At 43.0% G+C, this 13,004-nt stretch overlaps 1 protein-coding gene across 1 annotated transcript; it reads left to right on the top strand.

Moving 5' to 3' along the window:
• Positions 1-446: 446 nt before the first annotated feature.
• foxred2 (FAD-dependent oxidoreductase domain containing 2) lies at positions 447-12,649 on the top strand. The gene is made up of 10 exons (XM_080724485.1): positions 447-585; positions 1,170-1,387; positions 3,329-3,634; positions 4,265-4,516; positions 5,287-5,625; positions 5,861-6,027; positions 6,247-6,412; positions 6,534-6,760; positions 10,750-10,920; positions 11,799-12,649. The coding sequence occupies exons 2-10, from the start codon at positions 1,173-1,175 to the stop codon at positions 12,032-12,034; spliced, it is 2,079 nt and encodes a 692-aa protein (XP_080580611.1). The 5' UTR covers positions 447-585; positions 1,170-1,172; the 3' UTR covers positions 12,035-12,649.
• The last annotated feature ends 355 nt before the right edge of the window (positions 12,650-13,004 follow it).

The raw sequence follows: 13,004 nt of genomic DNA on the forward strand, positions 1-13,004 counted from the left end.
GTGTTATATTTTTTTATTGTGTTCTATTATTGTATTATTATGTTCTATTCAGTTCTACTATTATCTAATTTTCGATCTAGTTGATCGACTATTTTCACTACTTCTTAAACATTACATCTGTGTTCTAATTTATGGATTTCTTAGATTTTTCTTTTATCTATTCATGAAATTACTGCTTTTTTGGGAATGTTTTCTGTAAATGTTTTGAAATAATGATAATTATAAACACAATGTAGGAAACGAAAAAAATAATAAAATAAAGGACCCATAAAAATGTGTCCACGACCCACAAATGGGTCCCGAGCCAGTGTTTGGGATACCAGTGTTCTAATCTATGCTATTTGGGCTCTATTGTTATAACCACGCCCCCTTTTGATATGCAGCGTTTCATTGGTGTTCCTCGGGGCCAGGGGGAAATGGCTCTGTGCTGGTCTTCTGCTGGTGGAGGGGGATCATCGTTTAGCCTTATGAAATGCAAGTAATAATTGCCAACATGTAGATTCTCTTCTCTGACGAAATGTCTTCGACTACAGCCAAATGTTAAACCACTGGATTTTGGGAGAGAGGGGTCGACTGCAGTGAAAGGTAGTGCACTGTGTTTTTAAAACTCTTGTAATACGCACTATACATCTGGCTTCATCCTCAGACATGTTCATCATGTCGGATCAGGAGTTTAATGAGTTTGATGATCCACGCAGTTTGGACTTTTTTTGCATGTCACACCATATTCAACTGATTGTATAGTTAGTTGTGCGCCGCTGATAGCTGGTTTGGTCTTGTGGTTATTGGGTTTGTTTGATGCCATAATGCGGGGGCATGAATCATCTACTGTACGATCGATAGGAGCTCTGCTAGATCGAGTCTAGCATACCCGACAGATCAAAACTAATTAGGCCCTTTTTTGTAACTGTGTTCAACCCATACCATAGCTCAAGTCGGCAGGTAGGGCTTATCTATGTAAACGCTTCGGGGAAATCTCACTATTTTCTCCCAAATACAGCATAAGCATTATGCAACATGAGAAATACTATTCGATTGTGCAGATGTTGCGATTGTGAATTAACAAGCGATTGATGATGGATTGTGTGTCCTTGAATGGTATTATAGATTGAACATTTTGTCCATGTCTCACTCTCTTCCCTATCTTGTCCATCGTCCTGTTATTACAGGTTATGGATTCAGGCTTCCTTCTCTTCCACCTTCTGGTCCTTCTTGGCCTGATCCAATGTTCTTCAAGCCAGCACCAACACAACAGCACTCATCACTATGACTACTGTGTCCTTGGAGCTGGGCCTGCTGGTCTCCAGATGGGACATTTTCTGTCCAAGGCTCAGAGAGATTATATCATATTGGAGAGAAACTCTGTACCGGGCAGCTTCTTCAAAATGTAGGTGTAAAAACAACATCGTATAGGCCTAATGTAATTTTGTGAATAGGAACAACAAGCTTGTGAGATCACTCACTATAGTGTTATCCCAAGTGTCCAAAAGTCTTATTTTGATGCTTGTCAGTGAGTGTGTAGTGTACTAATAGTTTACTAATAACTTGAACCTTCTACACACATCGTAAACTAATAGTTAACTAGCCCTTACCCGTTCAAAGATATGAGCTCCGAAATGATGTGCAGTGTGTGGATTATGGGATGTGCACTGTGCACACAGTATATGAGGGATGGAAAGTAACTTTAACTGGTGCTTGCATGCTAATATGTAGGAGCATCAATGTAAGAAATACCCGTTCCATTTAACGGCTACAGAGATACTGTGTACCGATCTGCATGATTTTGGACAACATCTGTAACAGGGCCAGAACCCCTCCCGCCCGCCCGCCCGCCTGCCCGCCTGCACACACACACACTCCCCCCCCCCCCCCCCCCCCCCCGTGTGTGTGTGTGTGTGTGTGTGTGTGTGTGTGGGTTTGTGTGTGATTGTGCATGGCCTGAACAACAGCGCCCCTCCCTTAACATGTGTGGTCACAAAAGGTACTGTAGGCTAAATAGATATAGATACACCATAAAAATGCAATTATACAGCATACGATTTGTGAAAGTGACAAACGGGCTTCACAGTTATGTCAGGTGTGTTCATATGCTGATGGTGATGCGATTTCAGATCAATTGCTCCAGCCACTGAGGAGAAACGCGGTTTCAGACAGACAGACAGACAGACACTCAGACAGACAGACAGACATTCGGAAAATTATATGTTAGATTGACCAGTGTCGGCTCTGTAGTTACTCTCCTCTAGCCTGACACTTCAGTCCGCACATCACCCCCCCCTGTTGGTGGGTGGTTTGTAGTGAACGTAGTGTGAGATGTCTGGCGCTCGCAGTCAGGCAAACTCTCCTCCACACATGTCTTTGCCGAAAATAGACGACCTACCAAGCTCTCAACACATCATGTTGCAATGTCTTGTGAGCTTGTAGATATCCCAAAATCTGGATACTAGCCAGAGCTCAATGGTCTCAGTCACTTCTAACACACTTCATCTACTCAATGTTATTTGTATGGCCCCAATCACAGATACAACAAAATGACAGACCCAGTCTAGACCCTCAATCAGGCATTGGGAATGCTTATTATATTGATGTATTACCTGTGTATTGTAAGTCGCTTTGGATTTAAAGCGTCTGCTAAATGACTGTAACTGTAAACTGAAAGAAACTTTGGGAAGGGCCATAAAAGATTGGAGCGCCTTCCAGGTTGTGCATGTGCAGTACGTGCCAAACCATGCCTTATGCCTGAGCAAAAAACTAAATGATCAATTATCCATACCAGTAAAGTGATAGCAATAATAATATCAAAGCAAAGGTCAATTAAGTCAACTAAGTGCTATCTGACACCAGTCAGTTGAGAGCTTCATCTATCCCAGGGGTCTTCAACAGGGGGTCCGGGACCTCTAGGGGGTCCTCAGAGTTACTACAAGGGATCCTCCAAATGTTTGTGTGATAGAAACTTTTTTTCTCCTTTTTTATATTAACCACTTGAACCCTAACGTCCATATTCTGAGAACTTTAGCCAAATATAGCAGATCGACAAGCTCAAAGCACGAGGCGTTGTGAGCTTGTAGATCGGCTATTTTTGGCAAAGAGGTTTGGTCTAGAGGGGAGAAAGAGCACACTAAGTACAGAGTGAAAGGTCAAGTTGATTAAGTATTGACGGTTCAATTGGTTACATATCTGACATGAATACACTGATGCTTGTGCTGTCAAATGATGAAACTATATGGAATCTGCTTCATCTCTCTCTCAGCTAAGGGGTCCTTGGTCTGAAAACGTTGAAGACCCCTGAAGTAAACTCAGTGCTATTGTTCTGTTGTTTTGTACAAAGATACCCCAGACACAGGAAGCTCATCAGTATCAACAAGATCTACACGGGGAGGCGGAACCGAGAGTTCAACCTGCGTCACGACTGGAACTCTCTGCTGAGTGACAGGCCTGACCTCCTCTTCCAGCGAGTGAGCCAGGAGCTGTACCCAGCGGCAGACGCCTTTCTCCGCTACCTGGCCATGTTCGTGAAAGAGCTGGGGCTGAGGGTCCACTACGGCGTGGACGTTGGCAAGGTCAGGGCATCGCTGTCACCTGGAGGCAAGGTGTACACACTGACTGATCAGCGTGGCCTGGACTATACATGCAGGTATTTAGCATGTCCAAATGAAACCTTATTTAGAGAAATTGTTCTCAAATATTTTCATGTGAAGAACAACCAAATTGATATGTAATTTTAAAAAAGTATTCAATTATATTTCACAATTCTTCAAGATTTCTTTCTGAATAGTCAGTCTGACGAAGAGCAAGGTTGCTCGAAATGTCACCCCAGTGTGCAGATTCGACTTAATTATTTGGGGTATCTGTGGTCAAATGCAGACATTCAGGTAGGGCAGTGATGCTTTTGACTTGACAGGGTGTCAACAAACTGGTGGGAAGGCAGCAAGAGATTGTTCTTGTTGCTGCATTAGTGACCCCTGCTGGCTGGTCAGAGTGGAGAACTTGGGGAGATGATATAAGCTTGTGTCCTTTACGCTCTGCTGATGTAATTCCTTGCTGTCAGCTGAAAATGTGCTTGTCCCTCCATGTGTATCAGAGGAGGCATGTGGTTTGTCTACAACCTTGCCAAACCAACAGTAGGTGTTTGCATTGACAGGCTGTCAGGCACCCCAGTACACACGTGGGAATTGGCATTGAATTAATTGGGGAGAAAATAGGGGAGAGATTAAAAAACATACACAAAAACTGAGGTTTGACTTTGCTTTTTCCTCTCTCTCAGGGTCCTCCTGGTGTCAACAGGGCTGTGGGATCCACAGAAGGTTCAGTTTGTTGGTTCTGACCTAGCTGAGGGTTATGAGTCCATCTCTACAGATCCCGAGGACTACAAAGACCAAGCAGTGCTTATTCTGGGCAAAGGAAACTCTGCATTCGAAACGGCCCAGAGCATCCTGGGCAGAGCGAGCCGAATCCACCTCTACAGCCCCAGTCCTGTTCGACTGGCTTGGCAGACACATTATGTTGGAGATCTCCGGTACTATGCAATTGGTGGATTGAATGGTTTTAGTGGCAAAGCCTATTTTATGCTTGGTTACATGCCTGGTGTTGCGCACAGAAAATAGGCGGTCTACAAGCTTGACACATTGTTAGCTTGAAGATCGGATATTTTCTGTATGCAACAAAGTATAACTTAGGTTTAAGGATGGCAAGCACAGTCAGTTGGTCTGTCGTTTGTTGCTCTGCCGGCCCCAGAGAGTGAGTGACTACTACTGATTTTGGTGAACCAGTGTTCATTCTAGTGACACCATTTGGCCAAAAACTTGCATGAGGCATTTAGCAAGAATGAACCATACTCAGATTAGTGGCCGCATGGCTTTTCCTTCCGTGCCAAGACATATAATCTTTTAGGCAGATTGCAGGATGAACCTACTGATTTTGTTGTCCCCATAGAATTTCCTTTAGCACATAGCAGCACATCCTCAAGGAGCTGCTAGCGGAGCTTTCAAACTATTTGTCTTGTTATTGATTGTCTTATTTTCATATTGATCGTCATATTTTCATATTCCACTGGATTTTTTTCTTCCTGCTATTCAATGCGTTTGCATCGCAACGGCATGCCATTATTTCTATTATGAAAACCACACTTGGGTTAGGAATTTTCTTATGGTGCTGTGACGACCCAAATATAGAACAATCTAACACTTACAGGAGTACACACAAAGCATGCGGCCTTACAGGGCTCACTGAAGTGTGCTGACAAGCCTCTCCTCTTTGACTTGTCAAATTGACCTATTTTCCCCTCAGAGCCGTGAACAATGAGCTGTTGGACACATACCAGCTCAAGTCCCTTGATGGGCTGGCAGAGGGAGGCCTGGAGGACATCGCCATCGTCCAGCGTAGAGACGATGAAAGGGTGAGATCGGGCAGAAAGAAGGGCCAGGCAAAGCCTGGCAGGAAGGAGAAGAGGAACCAGTTGTACCTGACCCTGGCCGAGCTCCTGGACGGCCCAGAGGAGAGGAACGGCTCCAGGGTGTCGTCGGCCAACCTGCCGGCTTACCACAGCGACAACTTCTCCCTGCGTCAACCCTATGACCGTGTCATCCGATGCCTGGGCTTCCGCTTCAACTTCAGCATATTTGATGGGTACGAAGGTTAAGAGAGTGTTAATTCTAGGTATTATATTTACACAGAGATGTATGCAGTGCTGTCAATGCGGATGTGGAACCGAGTCACATTAAATGTAATACCTACAATTCCAAGTGCTTGTCAGGTTGGGGGTCCCCATTTCAAATTTGTTTATTTTGGGGGTCACGGCCTAAAAAGGTTTGAGATTTAGAAAGTGTCCATATTTCCTAATAACGCTGATTATCTCCCCAAGCTCGGCCCGCCCGCCCAGCAGCGAGGGAGCCAGAAGCAGGTTGCCAGGGGTGACGGCCTGGTATGAAGGGCGCGGCACGCCAGGCCTGTTTGTGTTGGGCACAGCTGCCCACTCTAGAGACTACCGGACATCAGCCGGGGGGTTCGTCCATGGATTCCGTTACACAGGTAACACCCCACTAAATGGATACCTTTTGTATAGGTTACTTGCATATGCTTGAATTTCCATATGTAATTGCATGTAAAGGTACATTCAGTATGGCTAATGAATTAGGATGGCATTCTAGTAGACTACTGAAGTCTAGTAAAGTGCTGGTAAAACTGTCATCTCACTTGAGAGAGAGTATTTGATGTACAGCTCATACCTACATCCTTGTTTTACCACAGCGCGGGCAGTGCATCGTGTACTTGAGCAGCGTTACCATAGCAACCTGTGGCCTTTCACTAAACTGTTGACCACTCAGCTACAGTCATGGATTCTGAAGCGTGTCAATGAAGCCTCTGGGCCATACCAAATGTTTGGCGTGTTGGGAGACGTCATACTTCTTAAAGGGTGAGTGGATGTTATTCTGAGGGAGTCAGGGGATGTCATTTAAACACAGGAAGGAAGCAAGGATGTGCTAAATGTTGTTCCATGACACGTTTTGACTTGTCCTTCTCTCCTCGGCCCTCAGCTCTCACTGTGAATACTTGGAGGAGTTCCCCTTACAAGCCCTGCCTCAGTTCTCAACTCTCTCTGGCCACAAGGTGTCCAGGCATGGGCTCCTGGTTCTGGTCATGCAGTATGGGCTGAACCGCACAGACTTTCTGGGGCCGGGGAGAGCAGAGTCAGAGTGGACCCGAGCATGGAGGTCCAACTTCCTGCACCCTGTGTTGTACCACTATGACAGCCTCCCTACTGGTATGTATAAGTAAAGGTTTCCTGTTATCTGATCCTAGATCAGCCTATTCGCCGCATGATGGTGTTGTGCGTCGAATATAACGGACCTGCAAGCTCACAACGAGATGTGTTGTGAAGCGCTGTGAGCTTGCCGGTCTGCTATTTTCTATGATGTGCAACACCGTCGTGGGACGAAGCATAGATCAGGCTTCACACAGCTGCGTTTCTCTCGTCCTGATCGGCACTGCTGGCCCTGAGTACAGGTCTTCATGGTTCACTCGGCCATTAAACAAGATAAACAAACCCTAATCGAGTCTGAACCCCATATATTCAGCCTAGTTTGTATGACAGAGTCGTGCAAGCAGTTCACTCATCCACCATCCGCCCTCCTGACTTTAATTCAGTCCTTTTTATAATTTTGTAAATTCATGATTGTGCTGTGAGAAAACCATGGCTGCAACTAACCAGTATTTTCCTCATCAATGATCTGTCAATAATTTTTTGATTAGTCGACTAATCTTTGTGATTAATTTAGACATAATATAATGTTTCCAAATAAGGTAATAATGTTTTTTAAAAGACGTTTGTCTGAACGGAAACAGACATCTTGAAATGGCTTAAAGGAGTAGTTCACCCCCAAAATGACTTATTTTCTATGAATTACTCACGCCATGGAGACTTGTGTTCCCCCAACGATTCTGCATCCGGAATCATTGGGGACTATAATACATTTTTTGTCTTAGGAATGCGACAAATACCAAAAATATTATTGAACTCAAGTCTCCATGCCGTGAGTAATCAATAGGAATAAAAAAAAAATGTGGGGGTGAACTACTCCTTAATGCCCCAGTCAAAAACATTCATTGGTTAATGCATCAGGCAAAAATATTCCTTCAGTTTATAAACAATACATCACTAAACCAATTATTTGCTACCTTGAGTTTTATCCACTGAATCCTCTGTCAAACGATTCATGAATTATTTGATTATCCATTACTGATAATGGCCGGGTTTCCCAAAGCAATCTTAAGCTTTAGGATGGTCGTAAGACCCATCGTAGCAGCAAAACTGTTATGAAGGCTCCTGTCAATCAAGGCTACGACGGCTTTCAGGAAACCGGTCGAGAGTGTACAATGGAACCAAATGGGCTGCTACGATGGGTGAGCACACCTTAGGAATGACTTCAGAAAACCCATCGTAAGGTCTCCAGGACGATCGTAGAAGAACCTGTGAAGGCTCCTGTCAATCACGCAGACCTGTCTTACGAAGGTTTTTTTAAAAGGTGACCTGGGGCGCCCTTAAACCCTTTGTAGTGAAGCTGATTACTATAAGTATAACTATAAAAGTATATAAAAAATCGATCTAAGTCAAGTGGATGGCAGAGTAGCTAGCTTAGGCTACACACCTGCTATAAAAATAAGTAATATAGTGAAAAAATAAAAGATGAACTATATATTTGTTATGTTATGCGTCTGTTGGGTTGCTTGAGAGAGCAGAGTGCACCACAACACAAATACTTACATAAAAATGAAGAGCTCCCCATTCGTTCTCAAAGTGTGGTCCGGGGACCCTTGGGGGTCCCCAGCTAAATGATATATAATACTGCAAGGAAGCGGGGATAGAACCCGGAGTTTCCACTTGTCAGTCCAACACACAAGCCATCGCGCCAATCGAGCGCTGAATTTTATTGGCAGGGCTGTTGTATTTAGTTAGGAAATTATATGAACCAAATGGACCCTCATCTTGGGTATGTAGCCTGCTACGTGCATGTACAAATGGGACCATTTAATTGTACAGTAGCCTACACTCTCTGAGTTACACCCATGATGAGGGTTCATTTGGTTCCTACTTCAACCTTGTTGCCACCGCTGTTGGCTTGGCGGACTGTATGTTAGACTGATGAGTCAAAGCCCCGGGTTCGACTCCCGTTTAAGTGCATCGCCACATATCAAGGACCTCTTGGGGTCCCCGGACCCACTTTGAAAATCAAAGCTCTATAATATAGTCTCATGGTAGCTTATATAAATATTTAGGATGATTTAGAAGAACAGTTAAGTCGTAGTTTAAAATTAAAACAACTAGGCTATTTTGTGCAGCCGTTAAATCTTCCAAGTAGAGTTTAAAATAAAAACAAGGGGTCTGTGTGGTCAGTTAGCCTACCAACAAGTTTGTTAATTGTGGGCTCGCCTGGAAGGCGAGCACACGTATGTTATCTTCATTATTTATCTATCAGTCAGTCAGTATCCTCAAAACTTTGGCGCGATTCATCTCTTAAACGCTTACACCTTTCAACACCATTCAAATTTTTATGTGTTCAGCTTACTGAGGACACGTGTGCTTGTATTTTTGGTTTTGAAATGTTTTGTAGTATAAATATAAAAAAATAAAAATGTTTAACTTTAAGCACCCAATGCATTTCCAATGGGTTTAGTGAGTGGAGAGAAGGATAATAGACCCATGTTTATGTTAAGGCGCTGTGGCTGCAGTGTTCACACTTCAGATATGCTATCTATATCATTGCGTTCACACAGGTCTGCTCTCTGATTTGATCCAAATGTCTAAGCTGTGTGATGTATAAAACTATAGTTATAGTTAAAACTATAAATAAATGTCCCTCTCCACTCTACTGATTACACAGCTGTGATCAAGAATCAAGTCCGGGCGATGGGATGTAAATCCCATAGCCATATATCCTAGAGCCCGCAGGGACAGTCAGCCATATTAGTGGTTGTTGTTGGTTGTCAGGGAGATATCAAAACCAATGCATTTCCAAGTCAGATCCACAAACACAATAAAAGCCATGCTCCACTCCTCAGTCTGGAGTGGCCACATAGAAGAACGCCTTGGTTATAGACATAGTGGAGGACAGATGTGATCTGGGATTGTTAGCCTACAGTATATGCACTCAATATACTCCACTACAGTTGGAGTCCATTTGACAGTTGCTGGTTCCCAAACACAGAATCAAAAATGTAGATCTAGAACACATAGAATATGTACAGTACAGTAAGGTTCAGTAGAGTACAGTAAAAGTACAGTAAGGTTCAGTAGAGTACAGTAAAGTACAGTAAGGTACAGAAAGGTACAGTACAGAAAGGTACAGTAGAGTACAGTACAGTAAGGTACAGTAAAGTACAATACAGTACAGTAAGGTACAGTAGAGTACAGTAAAGTACAATAAAGTACAGTAAAGTAGAATAAAGTACAGTAAGGTACAGTGGAGTACAGTAAAGTACAGTAGAGTACAGTAAAGTACAGTATAGTAAGGTACAGTAGAGTACAGTACAGTAAGGTACAGTACGGTACAGTAGAGTACAGTATAGTATAGTACAGTAAGGTACAGTACAGTACAGTACAGTAAGGTACAGTAGAGTACAGTACAGTAAGGTACAGTAGAGTACAGTAAAGTACAGTAAGTTACAGTAGAATACAGTAAAGTACAGTACAGTAGAGTACAGTAAAGTACAGTAAGTTACAGTACAGTACAGTACAGTACAGTACAGTACAGTACAGTAAGGTGCAGTACAGTATAGTAAGGTACAGTACAATACTGTAAGGTACTGTACCTTACAGTACCTTAAAGTATCCTATTTGTTGGGTTGGAATCGAGCCCACACTGTTTCGAAGGAACAGTATTTCTAGTTTTAAGCATTGTTTTCTACTTCTTTCTCGCGGGGCGAGTACAATCACACAACAGCTGAAATTCATTTGCGAGCGCAGCTGGTTGTGGGGATCAATCAGGACCCAGAGCCATTCAAGGAGAGTCGGTGCAGAGTTGCATCATCTCAGTTCACATGGGGGCAGAGTTGGCAGAACTCTATAATACAAGGCTCTGGCCAGCCTAAGGGCATGCGTAGCCTGTTTTGAGAGAGGCGCGTTTGGGAAACAGCTTCGTCATCGTACCGGAGTGTCCTACGACGGGCCTGTACGACTGCGCTTTGGGAAACCCGGCCAATATTAATACTAAATATTTTGGTTTTGAATCTGTTTGTATGTATTCATTCCGACAGAGAGTGACATGAGGCACCGACCTTCTGGTTGGCCATTGCCACGGCCCAAGGCAGTGCACCACATGATTGAGGATTTTCTGACAGAGTGGGACGGTCCCATCTCCCACAGCCAGCCACTGCGACGCTTTCTGGAACATTGTTTCCACACTGACCTCAGGGCCTTCTATGCAGGTAGCGCAGCACGTCACCTGGCACTGGATGTCCAGACATGCCCTTTTGATACACCGCTTATTTCTATGTTCACATTTACATGCACATTAAACATCTCAATTTGTTAAGATCAGGGGTCTTCAACAGGGGGTCCGGGACCCCTAGGGGGTCCTCAGAGTTACTACAGGGGAGCCGCCAAATCCTTGTGTGATAGGATAATTATTTTTACAACATGAACAACTTGAACCCCTGCATACTCTTGAGGAGAACTTTAGCCAAAAATAGCAGATCTACAAGCTCTCAACGCCTCGCAGCGCGTTGCTGTAGATCATCATTTTTGGCTAATAGGTTGGTGGCAGAGGTTAAAAAAAAGAGCAGACAAAGTACAGAGTGAAAGGTCAAGGTTTAAGTGGTTAAGTGTCAAACAAGTCTATGAATCTTTCTATGAAATCGATGAGAATCTCCATCACACATTTATACAATATGTAGAGGGGGTCCCTAAGTCATCTCTCTCTCTGCTAAGAGGTCCTTGGCCTGAAAACGTTGAAGACCCCTGGTTAAAATGATTCATACGACATATGCATCTGCCACAAATTCCTTAGACATGTACAGACAGTGTTATTTCTTCACCCATTTGACTGCTGGTCAACCTCCAGTTACAAATTATTATTGTGGACAGAAATATTTATGTAAAATCATTCCTGTTTTTTCTCTGCAACACTTAGTCATATTTCCGCCTATCGCTGACCCATCATGTATCTGTAAATTAATTTGACACATACACCAATACCTCATTTCAAGACGTCTTCGTCGATATACCTTGCATGTTGATATCTCGATATCGATATATTGCCCAGCCTTAATGTAAATCATTCCTGTTTTTTCTCTGCAACACTTAGAGTCGTGTTTCCGCCTATCGCTGACCCATCACAAGCCACCTCTGTTTTGCCGCCAAGGATATCTGAAGAAGCAGGGCGTGGTTGGCACCAGACAGCTGTGGCAGCATGCCCGTGATGCTGGGCTGATGTCTGCCCAGCAAGAATCCCAGTTCTCTAAGACTGACCCCTCATTCCCCCATTTCCTGACGCGAGCTGGAGCCTCTGTCTCTTCAGGACTGAAACTTGAAAATTTCTGATTGCTTTAAACCACCGGTTCCCAAACACTGGGTCGGGACCCATTTTTATGGGTCCCTTTATTTTTTGTTTCCTACATTTTGGTTTTTGATTATTATTTCAAAACATTTTCAAAAAACATTCCCAAAAGAGCTAAAATGTTAGTGAATTAAATCTAAGAAATTCCATAAATTAGAAAACAAATGTTTATAAAGTAGTGAAAATAGCCGATCTACAAGAGATTGTTGATCTGCTATTTTTACTAGTTTGGGTCCCGAGCAAACGTCTCATTTCTTTTTGGGTCTTGTGCTAAAAAGTTTGGGAACCACTGCTTTAAACAAGTCTTAAAACATAGTATACTGTGCCAGTGAGTGACCTTTTTCTTTTTTTAATGTCCATTGGACTCTCTACCTCTGATGTGCATTTTAACAGTAAACTCACCTCATAATGCCTAATATTTTGGTTGAGAAACCACCTTAAATCAATGGATAGCTGCCATGGCCCATAAAAGTTCAGAGGTTAATACTAATGAAATATTTGTATGTGTTAGTGTACCTTTTCTTTCTTTTTTTCCTCCTTTTTTTCCTTTACATGACAGCATACATTTGAATGTTTATGTATATTATATAGGTGGATGGGTGGGATGTCTTTATGTGAAAAGCTGTTGATTATGCACTATTTATTTTTTATATATAAAAAAAGAATATATATAGAGAGAGTTTGTTTTATTACCTTTTTCTGTTCTATGTAGGCATTAAAGAAAGATGCCAGATTATGTGTGAATTACTGTATGCTTGATGAAATTACCTAGTATTCAGACTTCAGAGTCAGACTGAGTATGTGCAAACTGCAAAGCACAACAGTTACTATTCCAGCTAGGGGCCCATCTGATTGGTTGCCTGGTTGCGCTGATGCTATTGGAGCAGAGTGAATGAACAACATGGTATCCGATTGGTCGTCGTTATTGCTGGATGTTGTTGATCGTACAATGGG

The sequence above is a fragment of the Nannobrachium achirus genome (genome assembly GCF_963921795.1).
Source record: "Nannobrachium achirus genome assembly, chromosome: 4".
In the NCBI taxonomy this organism is placed as follows: Eukaryota; Metazoa; Chordata; class Actinopteri; order Myctophiformes; family Myctophidae; genus Nannobrachium; species Nannobrachium achirus.

What these genes read in the sequence shown, in the direction of transcription:
- foxred2 (XM_080724485.1), top strand. Translation starts at nt 1,173, where the DNA reads ATGGATTCAGGCTTCCTTCTCTTCCACCTTCTGGTCCTTCTTGGCCTG. An exon ending in CATTATGTTGGAGATCTCCG is followed by an intron (nt 4,517 to 5,286) that starts GTACTATGCAAT and finishes TTTTCCCCTCAG; the next exon opens with AGCCGTGAACAATGAGCTGT. An exon ending in CTATGACAGCCTCCCTACTG is followed by an intron (nt 6,761 to 10,749) that starts GTATGTATAAGT and finishes TCATTCCGACAG; the next exon opens with AGAGTGACATGAGGCACCGA.